The sequence below is a fragment of the Camellia sinensis genome, chromosome 13 (assembly GCF_055761805.1).
Source record: "Camellia sinensis isolate YWXY chromosome 13, ASM5576180v1, whole genome shotgun sequence".
NCBI classification, from domain to species: domain Eukaryota; kingdom Viridiplantae; phylum Streptophyta; class Magnoliopsida; order Ericales; family Theaceae; genus Camellia; species Camellia sinensis.
The window spans coordinates 74,273,795-74,295,357 of record NC_138973.1 but is presented as its reverse complement, the minus strand read 5'-3'; the positions used below and the strand labels follow the sequence as shown (position 1 = coordinate 74,295,357).

The following is a 21,563-nucleotide window of genomic DNA, read 5'->3' as shown; positions in this document are numbered from 1 at the left end:
GTTAGGCTTGTGTAGTTCAATGCTTATCTTTTTGGGCTGAAAACATTTGAATTTTATTTTTCTAAAATTAAATTCTTACCGTTTGAAATTTGAATTTTGGTTTGAAATTCAAAATAAATTACGAAATGACCCTGACGTTTATGAACGTTGGAAGTTTAGTCCAATGCACCTTTTCCTTCAACCCAAAGACGTTCTTTACCTGTTCAAATCTGTCCCGAACAGCCACCAAGTCTCCTATAAATAGACAGATCATCCATTTGGTTTTTCATTCAATTTTCGTTCCTCTTTCTGCTTTTGCTTCCTGCATTTTGCTGCATAACTTTTCAATAAAAAAGAATATAAACACAAAGTGTGTTCACTAGACATTTAGTTTGTTGTGCTGCTAGTAATTGTCGTCAATCATTTTATCTTGGGAGATAGACGCCCACATTCTGAAAGTACTGTGGAGAGGACGAATCTGTCTTAAGGAGACAGTGTTGAACATTGAATTTGATTGAATTTTCGGAGAAGCAATACTCATTACAACAAAATGCACCTTCGGCGACCAAAATTGGCGACTAAAAAAAATTTAGTCACCAAAAGTTATAAAAATGGCAACCAAAATTTTTTTTAGTTGGGAAAAGTTAAATAATCAGCTACTAATTTTTTTTTTAGTTGGGGTATATTGGTTATTGGCGACTAAAAAAAAATTTAGTTGCCAAAAATGCTAGAATTGGCGACAAAATTTTTTTTTTGGTCATTGTATATTGAGTTTTGGCTACTAAAACAATTTAGTCGCCGATTGGAAAATACAAAATTATTTTTTACCTTTGGCGACCAAAATTTTAGTCGCCAAAAGTTTATTTTTAGCGACGAAAAATAATCTTGGTCGCCAAAAAACTAAAATTATTGGAGGGAGATATTTCAAATATTTTGGAGGGATTTAAAAAATTCTTTTAATGACTAAAAACTTTTAGTCGCTAATGGTGTAATATATATATCTATATAATAAGGCACAAAGCTTTTTGAAAAATGTATCAAAATGTATGTGAGATACATTTTGATCCAATGGTTGAGATCAATTCCAAATATATATCAATGGTTGAGATCAATGGTTGGAGAGAAGCATTTCCCGCCCAACACATTTCTGTCTCCCCCATACCCTCTGTCTCCACCATACCCTCTGTCTTCTTCCCATTCCTACTCTCTGATGAGATGTGAAGGTTGACAGAAAAATACTACTGCACTCTTAACTGCTGGAGAGAAGCACATACGAAATTGATTTGAGAAGGTTGGAGAGAAGCACAACATTTTATTGAATTCAAACAGAGGTGGGCTGAATTCAAATTCTAACAGAGGTGGGTTGGAGAGAAGCAGGTTGGAGAGAAGCAAATTCTGCACAGTTATTGAACTCAAAATCAAAAGTTATTGAATCCATATATGCTGGGTTCTTATGCACAGTTATGTTTCGGGTTCCTTTCCTTTCCTCTCTTATGTTTCGGGTTCCTTTCCTTTCCTCTCTTATATGCACAGTCAATCGATTCATATATGCTTTCTCTCATTTTTATTCTCTCATTTTTGTTCTTCTTCTTGAATTTTTTCTTTCCCTCAGCTTTTGCCTTCATCAGAGCTTACCGTTGTTCACTCTGGCTCCAAGTGAAACAGGAACTTCAAACAGAGGTGGAAATGATTAACTCGGCTGCTCGGTAATGTGAAACAAAATGACTACTCCAATGATTAACATACACTTAATGATACATGCTGGTTTTGCTAATCTGATGCTTGATGATGATCAATGTACTCCAGTGTCCAACATTCTGCACAATGTACTCCAAAAAATGTACTCCAAAAATTCTCCAAAAATGTACTCGGCTGCACAAGAATTCTGCACAATGTACTCCAAAAAATGAAACCAATCTGATGCTTGATGATGATCAAGCGTAGAAAAATGACTACTCCAAAAATGTCTCTCGGCTGATTAACTCGGCTGATTTTTCTATGCTTGATGATGATATACTCCAAATAAATTTTTCTATGCTTGATGATGCTTGATGCCAATTGAAACCAATGATGATAATATACTCCAAATAAATTTTAATATACAAAATTCAGACATGTCTCTCAGTTCTGTGCTTTGCTCTTTCTCTCTCACTCTCTTTCTTCATGACAATTGAGTTTACAAGAGTTTACAAGAGTTTCATTTTTTTGGAAATGTTTACAAGAGTTTCATTTTTCATTGTAATTATTCAAGAGTTTACTGCAACTGGAGTTTACAAGAGTTTCATTCTTTTGCTGGAAATGTTTTGGTGTGTAGTCGGTGACACAATACAACTAGAGTTTACAAGAGTTTCCTGATCAATCATGTTTCATATGGATTCATTTCAGGATTTTTCTGCACGTATCTGACCAGGATTTTTCTTTGGGATTTTTCTTTGGGTATCTTTTTAATGATTTCAATTATTTCCTTTTATAGTAGATTGGTTAATCTGATGCTTAATAGGATACAATTTTTCTGATGCTTAATAGGATACAATAGGATATGGTTAATCTGATGTTTATGTTTCACCAAATATTTTGGATATGCGTTGCTTTCATTAAAAATGGTTAAAACAGATCTTTAGGATAGGTTTGGATTTTTTTAGAAAGATTTGATGAAATAAAAGAGAGTAAGGTTTGAGTGTTCCATATTAGATCAAGCTTTTATTTGTATCTCAGTTAACCAAGATTGGCTACAAGATTGTAGATGTTGTTTTAGATCTTATTGCAGGTGCATCTTATTATCATTCTTCACTGTTCCTTTCTTCCCTGTTTGTGTTTATGTTTATATTGGGTCAATGTATTCCTGTGCATTTTCATGGTAGCTTCTCTTCCATGAATTTCTCTAGAAATATCAATGTTAAATTTATGTTACCTGGGAAATTCATTTTTGTCAGAGGAATCTGGTTGTTAAATGATTGAACAACCAGAAGCAATTCTTCAATTTTTGCATTAGTGCTTTTTCTCAAGCATCAGATTAACTAATCTAAATACTTTTAGGATACAATTTAAAATTTGATCATTAAAGTATGGAGTAAATTTGATCATTAACGTATGGAGTAAATTGTATCCTTTTAGGATACTTTTAGGATACAATTTAAAATTTGATCATTAAAGTATGGAGTAAATTTGATCATTAACGTATGGAGTAAATTGTATCCTTTTAGGATACTTTTAGGATACAATTTAAAATTTTCTCAAGTCTGGAGTAAATTTGATCATTAAAGTATTTAAATACTTTTAGGATACAATTTAAAATTTATAGGATACAATTTTCTATCGTAAAATATATTTATGATCATTAATAGGATACAATTTATAGGATACAATTTTCTATCATACAATATATCATAAAATTTATACTTGAGATTTTAAAATTTTCTACAAACAGAGGTGAGATTTTGATCATTAATAGGATACAATTTACAATTTATAGGATACAAAATAGGATACAATAATATATTTAAATACTTTTATATTTTGATCATTAAAAGATAGGACTCTACCATTTCGTTTCATTTACTCCAGACTTGAGATTATAGTAGATTGGTTAATCTGATGCTTTAGTTTATGATTAAGAAAATATTGATTAAGAATATTTTCTTAGTTGATTAAGAACTTCAAACAGAGGTGTTAGAGGTTGAAAAACATATTTTGAAAAACATGATGATGTTTACCGCTGTGACTTTCTATTTTGAAAATGGTCCCCTCGCAGAATGGTGTTAGAGGTTGAAAAATGTGACATATTTGGCACAATGACATCTGGAAAAATGTGAGTTGAAAAACATATTTGGCACATAGTATTTTAATGATTAAGAATAGCATTTTAAGAAAATATGATTAAGAAAATATTTATACCAACATATATTTTCTTAGTTGATGATTAAGAAAATATTCACATATATTTTCTTATCATCAATGTAAAATATTCACATTAACAGCATATATCATCAATGTAAAATATTTATACTTAATGACTACCAGCATATATCATCCAGAGTGAAGTTCCCCTTGCACCCAATGACTACTTAGTAATATATTTTTAATGAGTAAAAATGTATGTTATTTTAAGTATGAATGTTCATTTATTTTATTTACTTAGTTTCACATGGTTGCGAAAGTTCATTTATATATATAAGTATGAATGTTCATTTATTTAAGTATGAACGTTCATTTATTTTATTCACTTAGTTTCACATGGCTCCATGTATCTCCTTGCACCAACAATATCACTTATTTTTTAATTGAAATCAGGAACTTGAACTTGAAATAGGAACTTTGCTCGGCTGCTCGGTTAGTTAATCAGGAACTTGGAGCCATAAAAAATAAAAAGCTCGGCTGCTCGGTTAGTTTATTGCTTTGGTAACGTTTGGGTGCAGCTTCTGTTATTGTTTTACTTTGATATTGAGCCAACTGTGTTTTCAAAGAATTCTGCTCAATGTGTTTACTGAGAAGAATTTTAATTGTCCACTGTTTTCAAAGAATTCTGTTTTCAAAGAATTCTGCTCAATTAGAAGAATTCTGCACAATGTGTTTTCAAAGCAGAATTTCTTATCACCAAAATCACCAAATTCTGCTCAATGTGTTTACTGTCAACTGTTTATCACCAAAATCATAAATTTTGGTTCCGCCAAAAATTCTGCTCAATGGATTTTTTAAACTAGCTTGGTGTTATACACTTGAAAATTGGTTTCAAAAAAGGTTATTGACACATATTTGAAGACATGTTATTGAACTACTTGATGTTATTGAAGACATTTTTCTAATTATTGAACTACTTGATATTTGAAGACATTTTTTAAATTAGTTATATGGGTAATTATGATTTATTATTTCTTTTTTTGGAAAATATATTAACTTTATTATTTTTTAAAATTTATTTTAAGTTTTATATTTTGAATTCAATATACAATTTGCTATTTTATTTTCTAAAACAAAATACTTATATATACACATACACTATATGGGATTCTTTTTAACTTGATATCCTAAATAAGTACAAAAGTTGCCTACCCCTTTAAATCACCACTGCAATGTTGGACACTAGAGATCCCACAACAATAAAATTGAATGAAACTTTTGTGACAACCATGCCACTCATATATCTATATTTATTACACAAAAAAATTAAAAAAATTGTATATAAAATTAGGTAGGAAATTAATGAAAATGTGCAGCACGAGAGAGCATACTTCAGTTCAGTGGTTTGACCTTTTGCTTGGTTTAGTTCAGCCTCTTGAATGTGTTCAAACACTCCAAAAAGAAAAAAAAAAAAAAAAAAAAGGTGTGGAGAATCCAAGCCCCCTTTTGGCTTTAGAGATGATTTTTTTATGACTCAAAATTATTGGTTTGAGATATCATATTCAAAAGAAACTTGATGATATATTTTACTGAGTGCTTTGATTTTTCTATGTTTGCTATTTAAAATGAAATTCAGTGCTCTCAAAAAAAATAGATGATCTTCACAAATCATGTGAATCTGTGAATCTAAGTGCCTTGGATTTTTTAATATTAGGTGCATTATATAAAAAGATTATGTATATACAAATTGTGCATAAATTCAATTTTAAAAAAATTGGTTTGTTTGTTTACTTAATCATCAACAAAGAAATTATTAGGTGTTTATAATTTTTTTTAGGGTTTACTTAATCATCAACTAAGAAATTATTCTGTCAGGGTTTACAATTTTTTTTTTTACTTGCTCTTATATTTTGATTTGCAGTATTGGTGAACATTAAAAATCATATATGTTTATTTCTTAATTTGCATTAACATTAGGGAGAGTTGTTATTTATTTGAGTTTTGTAGATCATGTAATACAAGCAAAAATGTTACAAGTTATTTAAGAAAAAAATAACAATATATTTTTAATCTTAAAATTATTTACATCGTGCCTTCTGTCAATTTTGATTAAACATAGTGCCTTCTCTCATAACTATTAAACATTGAGGAAATGTGTCTCTCATCACCAAATTTCTGTCAATTTTTAATCAGAATTATTGTCAATTTTTTTAATAAAAAAAAACATTAAACAGAAATTGGTATGCTATTAAAAAAAAAAAAAGGTTATACACATTGTGTTTACTGTCAACTGTGTATAATAGTTGGTTTGTCAATTATTTAAAAAACATCATGTCAACCAAATTTCTATCAATTTTGATTAAACATTAACCAGAATTATTGTAAACCAAATTTCTCTCAGAACTATTAAACATTGAGGAAATGTCTCTCATCACCAAATTTTTGTCAATTTTTAATCAGAATTATTGCCAATTTTTTTAATAAAAAAAAACATTAAGCAGAAATTATTTTTTCATCAAAGAATTACTGTAAATTATTTGAACTATTAAGCGCAAATTTGGTCCTTACACATAAGGTTGGTCTCAAAATTATTTGGCTATTATACACAAGAAAAACGTAATAGATCCAAAATTTTCACTAAATCAAGGATGAACAAATTTTTTTACCAAATCTCCAATAATAATACTTTTAATCTTTTCTGATAAAATTTTAAAATAGAGTATGGATAGGAGATGGTTTTCTTTCATAAAAAATAGTATAGAAGAGAGATGGTTTTTAGGATAAGTTTGGAATTTTTTTGAAAAGATTTGAAGAAGACCATGAGAGTAACGATTGGAGTATTCGTATCAGATCAAACTTTTAATCAAATTTTTACTCAAATTTGATGAACAGAGAGAGAGAGAGAGAGTAAGTTAAGTAATTTACTAATCATAACCATCATGGTTTCGTTGTCCTGACTCTTTACTTAGTTATGTGATGATATCTTTTGATGTAATATGGGCTTCTATTCTCCCTTTTATTTATTTATTCCTTCCAAAATAAAAACCTAGGCTTAGGCGCCCATAGGATTGTTTGACAAAAAGGTATTATTCATTTCTATTCAACTTACTAAACCATCAAGCACATCACTAATCACTGGAATGCTCAGTTGAAGAACTCTACATGCTCAATTTTATTTTTCAAAAATAGATGCAATCAACCATGATTTAGTCACCCTTTTGATGAAAGAACATTTCATTTAGTGGGTCACACATGTATGCAAGATGATAAATATTGGCACCTTTTTAAAGGATGATAAATATTTTTCATAATTTTTTTTTAATATCTAGAGCTCCTAATTAAAAGAAAAATTTCAAAGACTTGACATTTTAACATTTATGTGTAATATGGCAAGAGAGTTTATGTTTTCTTTTTTCTTTTTTTGGCACCTTTTTAAAGGAGTATAGTATTCTATGTTGTATTTCAAAAAAATCTGTTGAATGTATATATGTGTATATTACTTTAGTTGTCTTTATGAAAAAAAATGTATTAAACTTACAAGTATTTAACTTAACCCAACTATTTAACATTATTTGTTTTGCTTTGAATCAAATTCACCAAGTATTTAACTTAACCCACAAAAATGTATTCAACATTTTATTATAAAAAAATAAAAATAAAAATAAAAATTGTACCATTCAAATATAATATATTTGTTGTGTGATTCTAAAAAGAAATGGACAATTTTTTTTTTCAATTTTTTCATTTTTTTGAATATCTAGAGTTCCTAATTGAAAGAAAAATTTGAAACACTTGGCATTTTAACATTTCTGTGTAATATGGCACGTGAGTATGTTTTTTTTTTTTTTTTTTGAGGGAGTATAGTATTCTATGTTGTATTTCAAAAAATACTGGTTAATGAATATATGTGTGTATTACTTTAGTTGTCTTCATGAAAAAAAATGTATTAAACTTACAAGTATTTAACTTAACACAAGTATTTAACATTATTTGTTTTGCTTTGAATCAAATTCACCAAGTATTTAACTTAACCCACAAAAATGTATTCAACATTTTATTATAAAAAAATAAAAATAAAAATAAAAATTGTACCATTCAAATATAATATATTTGTTGTGTGATTCTAATAAGAAAGTGATTGTTTTTTTTTCATTTAATTTTTTTTTTTTTGAAAGACTTGGCATTTTAACATTTATGTGTAATATGGCAAGAGATTTATGTTCCTTTTTTTTTCACATTTTTAAGGGAGTATAATATTATATGTTGCATTTCAAAAATTCAGGTCAATGCATATGTGTGTATTACTTTAGTTGCTTGATGAAATAATTATTCATTATTGCTTATAAAATGGTTTTCTTATGTGGTGAATTTTTTTTTTGGCATAAATTTATGTTTGGACTTTCCAAATCATAAATGGTGAACTTCAAAATATTTATGATTATAATGGGTTTTAATTTTGGTTTTAATTTCATCTCTATAAAATTGAAGTCAGTTAAGAAAGAGAAAAGTTCAAATTCGGACAATTATTGTGCTCGAGTTTTAATTTATCATTTTAATTTTAATGTGATTGTTAAAAAACATCTATTCTAAATGCTGGGTTGACTCAGAAAATGTGAGTTTGATTATGGGTTTCGCAAAGAATGTAGAGAGACAGAGGGGGAGAGGGAAGGGACTGTTTGTTTGGAGCTATTTAAAAAGAAAGTAAGGGTGATTTATTTAGTTGATCTTCCTGCAACAAAAAAATTAAACTAACACTCTGAAAAATTTATTTAACATTTTATTTGCTGTGTAATATATTTATTTAGTTGTACCATTCAAATGTAATATTTATTTGTTGTGTGATTCTAATGTACAGATGATAAATATTTTTCATTTAATTATTTTGTGAATATCTACAGTTCCTAATTAAAAGAAAAATATGAAAGACTTGGCATTTTAACATTTATGTGTAATATGGCAAGAGAGTTTATTTATTTTTATTTTTAAAGGGAATATATATTCTATGTTGTATTTTAAAAATTCTGGTCAATCCTTATGTGTGTGCGTATTACTTTAGTTGTCTTCATGAAAAAAAATGTATTAAACTTACAAGTATTTAACTTAACGCAAGTATTTAACATAATCCGTTTTGTTTTTAATCAAATTCACCGAGTATTTAACTTAATCCAAAAAAATGTATTTAACATTTTGTTATAAAAAATTAAAAAAAAAAAAATTGTACCATTCTAAACAGAGAAGGCACGTACCTCTGATATCTGTTGACCTTTTTCTTTTTCTTAGAAGTTTATATTTTTATTTAAAGCATTTCCTCTTGATTGTAACCCGTTAAGTATTTTCTATTCCTGGTAGTTATTTATTTAAATAAAATTTTGAATTTTATTATTCTAATTTTAAATAACATATCATTTAAATAACATTTCATTTTAAATGTTATTTGAATTTTATTTAAATAACATTTCATTTCCAATTTTTTGCTAATTGCTAATTTTATTATTGCTAATTTTTTGTTTCTTTGTGTCTAAAATTATATAACCAAACATTTTTAGGTTGAAGTACAACAGTTATGAACAATATCACTATTTTTTGTCAAGTAAGTTTTTTTTTTCTTTTTTCTCTTCATATAAATTTAAGTACCTCTCTTATAAATTTAAGTACAATAGTTATGGACAATACCACTATTCTAATTATTTTTTTTCCTCATACTTTATAGGTGGATGGGGACTTACACCGAACCGTAATATCACCTCCCTTTACTAATTTTTTTATTTATGTGTATAAAGTTTTATTTATCAGTCTAAAATTTTTGTATGTATAGGTTCGATTTCTTCAAGAAAGAAATGTTAATGTTGTTATTCGCGATGAGCGTGACCTTAATACTATTCGCATTCATGAGGTAAGCCTAAAAGTCGCTTCAACATTGGACATGTATTTTCTTATCATTTTAAAAATAATTTATAAATATATTCTACTTATTTTTTACAGGCAAAGGCAAAGGAAAAAGACAAGGCAATATCAAAGGAAACAAAAAAAGCTATTCCTTATGGCAAAGGACAGGAAAATGCACATCCCATGGTATGGTTTCTCAACAATTTTTAAAAGTTTCTTTTTCGAATATTATATAGATTTTTTTAGGAATTGCATAGTGTCATATACTATTTTTTATGTACATTTTTCAAAAGTTTCTTTTTCAAAAATTTATTCAATTCTTTTTATTGAATGTGAAATGTTTTTCTGAAGCATGTTAAAGTAAGCATAAAATATGTTGCATTGAGACAATATGTTGCATCTACAACATAGCATAATAAAAATAAAATAGAAGAAAACGAATAAGGAAAATAAGAAGAAAGAACAATTATGTGATGAAAAGGAAACTACATAATATAATTTTTTTTAATTTTTATTTTTCTTATAAGAAGTTCTTAAGGAAAGAAGAAAAAGACAAAAATGCATTTTAATACAACAGAAACAACAAGAAGAGAGAAAAGGAAAGTACAAGACATTACATGCTAATATTCACATTTTACGTACCCAATGATTTAATATTTACCTTTTCAACGTACAGTTTGTAAAGAGATGGGTAGTGTCTTAAAATCAATAAGTGCGTGCATAGTGAGTTTGCAGTTTTATGTTTTCAAATTATTTTTCCCTTCCTTTTTAAATTTCATAAATACATGCATTGGTTCTTATATGACTAACAACTTAACCGAGTGAAGAGGAAAAGTTAGTTAAAAGGAAGAAAAATTACATGATGAAAGGGAAGCAAGTTAGTTAATCTTCACATTTTATGCACATTCTTATATAATATTCTCATTTTAGGCACACAATGATAATGTGTTATCAAAAGCTGCATTGGCCCAACGTGCACGGCGAGAACGTGAAAAAAATCAAAAGCCATGTTCTGCATACCAATTGGGACAACGCCTGCGACGAGAACGAGAAAGAGAAAGATCGAAGGAATGTATTAACCCAAGACAACCTTCTTTAACACCAAATTGGTAAAAAAGAAAAAGAATCTTTTACCCAAGACAATTTTGAATTTTTTACTCTTACTATTACCACTTTATTATATAGATTTTAATTTGTTCACAATCTATTTCTGTAGGCCTCCTCCTACAACTCCATGTAGAAATGTTGGTGTGGTCATCCGTGATGAGCACGACCTTAATGTTATCCGTGTTCGTGCGGTAAGTACAAAATCAAGTCAAACATTGTATGTATTTTATTTATATAAGATTATATAAGATTTTTTTTAATCTTTTCAATATTTTATTTATATTTGTTAGGCAAAAGATAAAGAAAAGGTCAACCCAATGTCTAAAGGAAAAGAAAAGATGGCTCCTTCTGGCAAGAGAATGACAAATGCATGTCAAGTGGTATATATTCTTTTTTTTAAATATGATGCAAAACTAATCAAAATTTTGATAGTTAAAATATATGAGTGTGTAAAATGAATTTATTGTTTTATGTTGTTTTTGTAGAATGATTGTAATATGTTTTCCTGTAACTTGCTATTATTTGTATGTATTTTTCAAATTTATTTATTCTTATTTTGCATGGATACATGTGCATTTATAATGTACCATCCATAAGTTGCTACTTATATAAAGAGAATAGGAAAAAAGAAACGAAGAAATAAAGAAAAAATATATAAAGAAAGGAGAAACTAAATAAGATAGGTTTTTAATTCTTATTTAATATATAAAATAGAAAACAAAGAAAGGGAAAGGGAAAGGGAAAGTGAAGAAATAAGAAGATAGAAAGGGAAGAAATAAGAAAAAAAGAAATAAAGATAACACTATTAAAGGTATAAAACAAATAAAATATAAAACAAAATTAAGAGAAAGGGAAGAAATAAGAAGATAGTTTCATTTTAAACACAAAATATTCACATTGTTTGCTTCAATGATAAAATATTTTCTTTTTAGGCACAAAATGATAATATAATATCAAAAGCTGCATTGGCCCAACGGGCACGGCGAGAGCGTGAAAAAATTGAATTTCAATGCTTGCAACGAGAGCAAGAGGGATTAGAAGAATGTGTTCAAATAAGACAACGTTCTTTAACACCAATTCGTCGCGATCGCACCCACTTGGAGTGGGAAACAATAACTGAAGATTCTCAGTCGGCACAAAAACGAACAATGGTTACCTATCATCAGACATGTTCGTTTTCTATACCAAGCACATCTTCAAATTCACAAAGGAATCGGTAAATTACTGTGTCTACTCCTATAAATCGATTTCTTCAAGCACATCTTCAGATTCTCACATCTTCAATACATACTTTTACTCATACCGTTTTGTTTTACAGAATTTTATTTATACACAAATATTTGTAGGTCTACTCCTATAAATCGATTTCTTCAACAAGATCTATGTACTGATGATGAATTAGAAGATCTACCTACGAGTATATCAATTGGCGCCCGGGCACACAAAGATTCTTGCCGTCATTATCTTGGCAAGATGGATGTATTATGTCCTTATTGTTCAGCCTTACATTGGATGGATGAAAAATTGACAAAATCATCTATAAAGCGTCCCTTATTCGGAACTTGCTGTTTGGAAGGGAAGATTAGGCTACCTTTACTTATTACACCCCCTCCACCACTTCAGGCATTGTATGATGGGAATAATGATCAATCAAAATCCTTTCGAAGTTATACTCGAGTGCACAATGCAGCCAATGCTTTTACGAGTCTTGGTGCTACATTGGATCCTAGAGTACTCAGTGGAAGGGGCCCTACATCATTCACAATTCATGGGGAATTGCGACATCGAACAGGATCACTACAACCACAACCAGGGCAGGATGCGAGTTATGCTCAGCTGTATATCTATGACCCTTATTCAGCTTTAGAAATTCGTAATCGTAGAAATCCTAACTTGAGAAGGGATGTTCTCAAAACTATTCAGGATAGTTTGTTGCAAGTCAATGCATTTGTAGATAAATATCGCCAGGCTCATGCCATTTTACATCAATTAGACTCGGCAGGACACAATCTACCTGCTCATCTTCATTACAGTTCAACAACTGATCGACGTCGGTATAACCTACCAACTACATATGAGATTGCAATTGTAATACCAGGTGATGGAACAAAGGTAAATGGAATGAGAGATATTATTTTACATTTCCGAGGAAATAATGAGTTGATGCAAATTAATGAATGTCACCCAGCATACTTGCCATTACATTATGTTCTATTATTTCCATATGGTGAGCTTGGATGGGAACCTGAGTTGAAATTGTGGAATGTTCAGTATGATCGACCTTCAATTGATCGACTTACTCAAATGAATTTTTATAGTTATCGTTTGTTTGAACGACCCACAGAGTATTCAACAATTTTGAGAGGTGGGAAACTATTTCAAGAGTTTTTGGTAGATGCTTGGGCTGCAACTGAGCAAAATCGATTGACATACTACAAGCTTAATCAAGGGAAACTTCGGGCTGAGCTTTACCAAGAGTTGTCAGATATGGATCCAGATTATGTGCGACCTGGACAAATTGGTCAAAGGTTTGTTTTGCCATCTTCATTTGCTGGTAGTCCTAGACATATGTTTGAAATCTTTCAAGATTTAATGGCTATCACACGATACAACCAACACCCAGATATTTTTCTTACCATGACTGCAAATCCCAATTGGCCAGAAATTACTTCAGCATTATTACCATATCAAAAACCTATTGATCGTCCTGATTTAATTGCCCGTGTTTTTGAGTTGAAGAGAAAATGTTTGATGAAGGAGATAGAAACAAATAACGTGTTTAGAAATAAAGTTGCACATGTTTTTACAATTGAATTTCAAAAACGAGGCCTCCCTCATATGCATGCACTTTTATTTCTCAAGGGTCCAGACAAAATTCGGACATGTGCTCAAGTAGACAAATTGGTGTGTGTAGAATTTACAGACCCAAAAGACGATCCATTGCTTTTTGAAACTATCAAATGTTGTATGGTACATGGACCATGTGGTGCTCGAAATCCGTAAGCACCATGTATGGAAAATGGTAGATGCACTAAGAGATACCCTCGAGCTTTCACAGAAACAATAACTATGGATCAAGATGGATACCTTATCTATCGTCGTCGCAATAATGGTCAAGTACATACTGTAAGAGGGCAAGAAGTTGATAACAGGGATGTCGTACCATACAATGCATATCTTTCAAAACTTTTCAACTGTCATATAAATGTGGAAGTTTGTGCCGGAATGAGATGTGTCAAGTATATACATAAGTACATTTATAAGGGTTATGATCGTACAACGATGGTGTTAGGAATAATAAATGAGATTCAACAATATCTCGATGCAAGGTATATTGGACCTCCAGAAGCTGCTTGGCGAATATTTGGTCATCCTTTGCATGCAGAGATGCCAACAGTTGTACGATTGGCACTTCATTTACCTGGAATGCATCGTGTTGTTTTTAACCCAGAAGAGTCATTACAAACGATTCAATCTAGAGCTGGTCAACAAATGTCAACTCTTACTGGCTTCTTTGCATATTGTGCTGCCAGTGAAGATAAATGTCCATTCACTTATCAAGAATTTCCACAACATTTTGTCTGGCTCAAGTCAGAAAAGAGATGGAAATCAAGAGAAAGGGGATATGCAATTGGTAGAATGTACTTTGCTAGCCTTAATTGTGGTGAAAGATTTTATCTACGTTTGTTACTAACCGTTGTCAAAGGACCAAAGTCGTTTCAGTCTTTACGCACAGTCGATAATGTTGTGCATGATACATTTAAATTAGCATGTATTGCAAGGGGGCTTTTAGAAGATGATGAAGAATGGATACAATGCTTGAAAGAGGCTGTAGTCATAAAAACTGGATATGAATTGAGAAGATTGTTTAGTATTATTCTCACCCAGTGCTCTCCACTAAATCCATATGCATTATGGAATCAATTTTCAACGCATATATGTGATGATCTTGCACATAAGATTTGTACATTGTGTGTCATTTCTAAACCAACTGAGGCTCAAATTGAAGATTATGGTCTCCATCTTTTGAATCAAATGCTTCATGAATCAGGCAAAAGTTTAATTGACTTCCCACCCATGCCACAACCTACTGCAAATTGGAGTGCAGTAGTTGGTAATCGATTGATAGTTGAACATCAACAACTGCAGAGTGAGGCAGAACATGCAGATCCACAAATTACTATTGATTATCTCAATAATGGACAGCGGAATGCTTATAATACAATCACTTCTTCAGTTTTTCAAAATAAAGGAACTGTTTTCTTTCTGAATGGGGGTGCAGGAACAGGGAAAACATTTCTATACAATACGATTGCATTAAAATGTCGTAGCCTTGGGCATATCGTTGTTACTGTGGCTTCGTCTGGAATTGCATCACTGTTACTGGTAGGAGGTCGCACTGCACATTCAACATTTTCCATTCCGTTAGATGTCTTGGAAAATTCACTTTGTGGGTTTAGCAAACAATCATTACAAGCTGAGTTTTTTAGAGAAACAAAACTCATAATTTGGGATGAAGTTCCTATGCAACATAGACATTGTGTTGAGGCGGTTGATCGTACATTGAGGGACATTTGTGATAGTGAAAAGCCATTTGGGGGTATTACTGTTGTTCTTGGAGGAGACTTTCGACAAATCTTACCAGTTATACCCAAAGGAGTTCGTGAGCAAATTGTGAATGCATCATTAAGACACTCTGTTCTATGGAAGCATATATATATCTTGACTTTGGATTTGAATATGCGCTTGAATCATGAAGGCCATGAAAATGCTAATTTTGCAAATTTCTTGATGGAGGTAACACTACTTTAACCTGTATTATATAGATTTTAAATTAATAAATTGTGTTTACACTTACTCTTTTATTGATTTCACTTTTTTTTAGATTGGGACCAATCCTCAAGAAATCGTTAACCTTCCATCAACAATACACAAATGTCAAGATTTGAATGAATTACTCTCTACAGTTTATCCACAATTGAATATGATAGAGACATCAACCCCAACATTTTTAACTGAACGCACAATTCTGTCTGCGCGTAACGATGATGTCAGTGACATTAATACTACTGCGTTGAATATCTTTCCAGGGAGATTATATACTTATCTTGCAGCAGATAAAATGTCTGAAGATAATAAAATTGATCCTACCATTACAAATAGATATCCTAATGAATATTTAAATTCATTGGATCCTCCTGGGTTGCCAACTTTTAAGTTAGAGTTGAAAGTGGGTTGTCCTATAATATTGTTGAGAAACATTGCACCGAAAGATGGACTATGTAATGGTACAAGATTGATGGTTACTAGGTGCGGCACTCGCATAATTGAAGCTCAAATTTTAACTGGAGAAAAGTTTGGCAATTTGGCATTCATACCAAGGATATCTTTGACACCATCTTCTTCAGAAATGCCTTTCCAAATGACAAGACGTCAATTTCCAGTCCGATTGGCATATGCCTTGACCATTAATAAATCTCAAGGTCAATCTGTGAAATTTGTTGGGGTTGATTTGCGTATACCAGTGTGTAGCCATGGGCAATTATATGTGGCATTGTCTAGATGTACATCATTTGATCGTATAAGTATTCTCCCTCCTAAAGATAATTTGGATTCTACTACAAATATTGTTTATCCTGAAGTGTTGCTGTAGTACTCTATGCAGATTAAATGACGTTTTATTAGAAGGTAACCACGTAGATTTATTTCTATTGATTATATAACTTTTAAAAAAAAATTCAATTTAATAATAATTTGAAATTTGGACTTTTGTAGGATTGGACCGAAAAATCTATGGAGCTTAAAAGGAGAAATACGACTACCTTGCTTCGATGGGGATGTAATAAGGTAATTTCAATCTGAAAATATTTTGACATGTATATTTCCAACACATGTACTAATCTATATTTTTTTTGTTTCCACAAATTACCAGATTGTTGTGCATATTCCTCATTGGGGATACATAAAAGTTGATACAAAGACTTTTTGGAAAGTAATGAGGAGGAAGTTTGGGCAAACGCATATTTGAAGACATGTTATTGACACATCTTTTGTAAAGCATACATATTTTTGGTGTATAACAATATAATTTTTTGTGTATGACATGTTAGTGACACATCTTTTGTAAAGCATACATCTTTTGTAAAACTTTAACCCACTTTTTGTAAAGTTTTAACCTACTCTTTTGGTGTATGACAGTATAACTTTATTTCTATTTTTTGTTCAGTGTTTACACTTTTTTTTACTGCCTTTTATATTTTGATATGCAATATAACTTTAAATCTTAAATGTTTGTTTCTTAATTTGCATTAAGATTAGGGAGAGTTGTCATTTTATTTGAGTTTTGTAGAGCGTGTAATACAAGCAAAATATTTCAATATATTTTTTCAGTATCTTTATCAAAAAATGACATAAACTTTATAAATTTCAACATAATACGTATAAATTATAACTGCATTTTAATTTTAAAATTATTTACACCGTGCCTTTAGGCACGGGCATACGCTAGTATATACATATATTTGGTTTTCAAACCACAAACCAGTGCTTCTTCTCTCTCTCTCTCTCTTCAGCGTTTCTCCCTCTACCTCTACCTCTGCCTCTCCCTCTCCGCTGCTTTTCTCCCCTCCCTCTCTCACCGTTGCTGGCCATCGTCCGTCCCTACCATTGCACGTCGCCACCGCCACCGCCATCGCCGAAATCACCACCAACACTGCTACAAATCACAGGTTTGTCTCTGTCACGTTGGGTCCTCTCCCTCGTTGTCGATCTGGGTCTCTCTCTCTCTGTCGAGCCATCTCTTTGGTTCGCTCTCTCTCTGTTTCTCTCTCTCTCTCTCTCCCTTCCCCTATTTGCCTATTTCTGACACTTCATCTAGGGTTTATATGATTTTTTTAGTTTAATTTTGTGTTGATTTCGTTAATGGGCTTGGTTGAAGTGTTTGATTTCTATGAAATTATGATATTCTTCATGTCAAAAATGGGTTTGATTTTCGTTTTATGGGTTTGACAAAGAAGAAATTTATAAGATTCAAACCCATAATCAATGACCAATCTCGAAATTTATAAGATTAAAGCAAAATGGAATATTGGTTTTAATGATAGCAATCTGATGTAGTGATCATATGCTATTGATCTCCCTTCTTGAATTATAATTTTCTTGTAATTTCTGAGTTTATTTTATTACTTTATCAATCTTATTTTCTATATTATCTTCAGTTTTTTTCCTTTAGGAAAGGTTGGATTATTCTGTGCCTCTTCTAAGTTCCCAAGGGGAGCCACATCAGTGGAGAACACTGTAGAGATGGACATTGACAACAACTCCAAGTTCCAACTACACCACCAACACCAACCACCCAAGCAACACAAATACTGTAGCATGTCAGTGACTTTCAGATACCATATTTAAGGTGTTAATGTTAGTTCAGTTATTATTAAATCATTCATTTAGGCATTTGTACAAGAATAAAAAGTATAGTTAAAAGTTTGAAGTGTGAAAAAATTATCATTTTGTTAACAATTCACATAAGCGACATTAAAAATAAACAGTGTATTATTTGAAGCAGTTTTGAACATGAGTTGAGAACTGTTTTTGTTCTTTATCTATTGATGCAACCTGAGGGTCTGATAGATTATTGGTAGAATGGCCTCAAATTTAAATACTTCTGTGACTCATACTTTCACCTAAATTCTTCTCTGGATTAACTTCTACACCTTGGTATCGATTACCAAACTAGTTTGGCATAAGATATATCTGTTTTTCAAAAAAATGAATTGGTGAAAAAGAAAAGCCTTGCGTTAGTTACAATGAACTATTAAATTTACTTTCTGCCTTTGTTTTAATTTTGGTTGTGTAATATGCTCTAGATCTATCATGAACTACATTGTTTCCAGAATTGTTTCTTTCTTAATTTCATGCCCCTGTCAACATGATATTGCTTGATTGGCTTGTGATTAAAGAATAAGTTTTACATATTTCTGTTTGCATGGCTATATTATGAGACCATGACTGCAGAAAATTCAATATCTTAATGGACAATTGCAGATATATCTGTTTTTCATGTTCTCTACTGGTAGAAGGTAGGCTGTCTGGATCCTAGGTATAACTATACTTACTAATTGATGCCTCCCTGTGTTAGTGAGCCACTGTAAAGGACACCTCAATTTGACTTAGAAATTGTTAATGGCCAAATGTTGTTAAAAAATCACATGCTTGCCACTTTATAAAATTCTAGAATTACCCAAGAGTTTGTCAAGGACAAAGAGAGACACCATAAATAAAATCACAAGAGTTTAGATTCCATAAATAAAATCACAAGAGTTTAGATTCCATGTTACTTTTGATACTTGAATTATTTATTTTGGTTATATTTTGGTCTAGTATTCTCACTACTCGGCATGTAATTTCTTGTGTACATGTGAGAGAGACTATATCTTCATACAAACTCAATTTCTGTTCTTTTGCCTTTTTTGCTTAGCTTTCTGAAGGAGTGCTTTTAAATTGTTGCAGCTTGGTGATCATTGGATGGATACTCATTACAGGAACATTTATTTTGTGTGGCATATTTCTTCTTCTACACAAGTAAGGTCCATCATGGCATTCTGCATATAAAAAATCCTCATTCACATATTTGGCTTCCTTTGATGTGGTGTGTTATTAATGTTGCTTATGATATCTATGGTTTTTTAATCTAACATATTGATGTATTTTGAAAGAGTCATTCTTATAAACAATTGACAACCATTTTGATAAGATAGCATGACCACCTGCAATATTCATATAAACCACTACTGCTTTTGAGACGGTGTATAAAAGAGTTTGTCTATTTGACTTGATTGGAGAAGTCTCATACACAGATCCTGACGGTAGCAATCTATTGACCTCTTTGCCATTGCTTTATTTATGTTGGTCAAGGTGAAGAGCAATGGAAGATACATATGCTGAAAATGATTCTTGTCATGGGAAATAGTCCACAATTAGCCTTTTTCTTGTATGATTTACCATGGAAAATTGTTCTCATTAGCATAAATGTTGCTGCTTATGGACGTTTTTCAATATGAATTTATTTTGTGAAAGAAAGAGATTATAGAGGTCATGGTAATTCAGTTTAAACTTATTTCTGAAATGGCAATTGCTAATTGAGATAATACTCTCCACATCAAACATCATTTGAATAAAAAGAAGATGAATTAAATTGTGAAGTTGATGTATTCTATACTAATTTATTATATCCATTTCTTAACATTAGTGGATGCTAGCTTCACTTATCCTTAATCGATAACATTCAGACAAGGGAAATGGATATCTTACTATTTTTCCATGATGATAGCAAGTTCGAAGTTACTTGGATCTGTAAGAGTTGAGTTTTAATGACTAGGACCTAACTTTCCCATTGCCGACATGTAGGACTGCTGATCTCTCCACTCATGTATCTAAACTTCGCAAGAAAAACTTGTTTTTGCAAAGTTTATACAAAGAGGAGCAGGAGAAATCACATATGACAAATGGTAACAACAATAGGAAGCATGCTTTTCATAGTGACATTCAAGATAAGGATATAGTTGAAGCTCTAGAAAATGAGGTTTAATATTGGACAGACTATCATCCGCAGAGTCTATACGAATATAATGGTTTTCGTACGATTCTTTGTTTCGTATGGAATTTTTATCGATTGGAATATACTTAGTTTGTATGGAATTTGACATTAAAAGTCATTCATTTTTGGATGGTTGGAAGCAAAATAGATGCAAATTGCAAAATGATTAATAATATATGTATTATTTTGTTTATATACATTATATAGGTTGCATGGAATACACACAGGTTATAGATAAATTAAAAAAAAAATCATGTTTTTGGCTACTAAATAATTAGTAGCCAAAAAGAAAGTAAATATTTTTAGCTACTAAATAGTTAGTAGCTAAAAAAGAATAAAATAAAAAAAAACTTTTGACGACTAAAATTTTAGTAGCCAAATAAAAAAATAGACGTTAGGCGACTAAATTTTTAGTAGCTAAAAAAAAAATATTCTTTAGGCGACTAAAACATTTAGTAGCTAAAAAAAAATAAGATGAACAAAAAAAAAAATATTTTGGCTACTAAATAAATTAGTCGTGGAAAATAATTTTAGTTTTGGCGACTAAATGTTTTAGTCGCTGAAAATGCGATCTTAATTTTTTTTGAAAGCTTTTGGTGACTAAAAGATTGGTCACCAATTTAGCCTGTCAACGACTAAAGTTTTTTTTGTCGCCAATACCTTTACTTTTGACGACTACTTGTTTAGTCGCCAATTTAAGACTTTCGGCGACTAAAATTTTTTTAGTCGCCAATACCTTCGCCGACCGTCTTTCCGCGACCAAGTTGGCGACCAAACTATTTAGTCGGGAAAATCTTTTGGCGATTAAAACTATGACTTTTGGCAACTAAAAATTTAGTCGCCAAAACTGCAATTTCTTGTAGTAACTGTAAGTAATTTGTTCGTGATTTTCATTTCAGGTTTCAATTTTTTTTTTTTTTTAGATTTTGTTTTGTTTTGTGTAACAAAATAAGAATCTGTTTTTTATAATTTATTATTTTGTGTTCTGCTTTAATTTAAGTAATCAAACTTATTTTCTTTTTCCTTAATCAATTCTTCGAATACAGTAAAAATTATCTGACATCACTTTCTTAGAACTGCTAGTGCTTCCGAATTGTAAAGAAATATATTTTACTATCTTGTATCTTCTTTAATCCAAAAAAGTTTCAAATGGGTTTTT

General features: G+C 30.8%; 1 protein-coding gene across 1 annotated transcript; it reads left to right on the top strand.

The window, feature by feature from the left end:
* The first annotated feature begins 1,245 nt into the window (after positions 1–1,245).
* On the top strand, positions 1,246–11,267 carry LOC114296575 (uncharacterized). Its single transcript, XM_082900628.1, has 10 exons — positions 1,246–1,439; positions 1,592–1,659; positions 4,289–4,360; positions 9,363–9,406; positions 9,527–9,550; positions 9,632–9,709; positions 9,799–9,888; positions 10,633–10,811; positions 10,919–11,000; positions 11,100–11,267. The coding sequence occupies exons 4-10, from the start codon at positions 9,380–9,382 to the stop codon at positions 11,265–11,267; spliced, it is 648 nt and encodes a 215-aa protein (XP_082756754.1). The 5' UTR covers positions 1,246–1,439; positions 1,592–1,659; positions 4,289–4,360; positions 9,363–9,379.
* Positions 11,268–21,563: the final 10,296 nt, after the last annotated feature.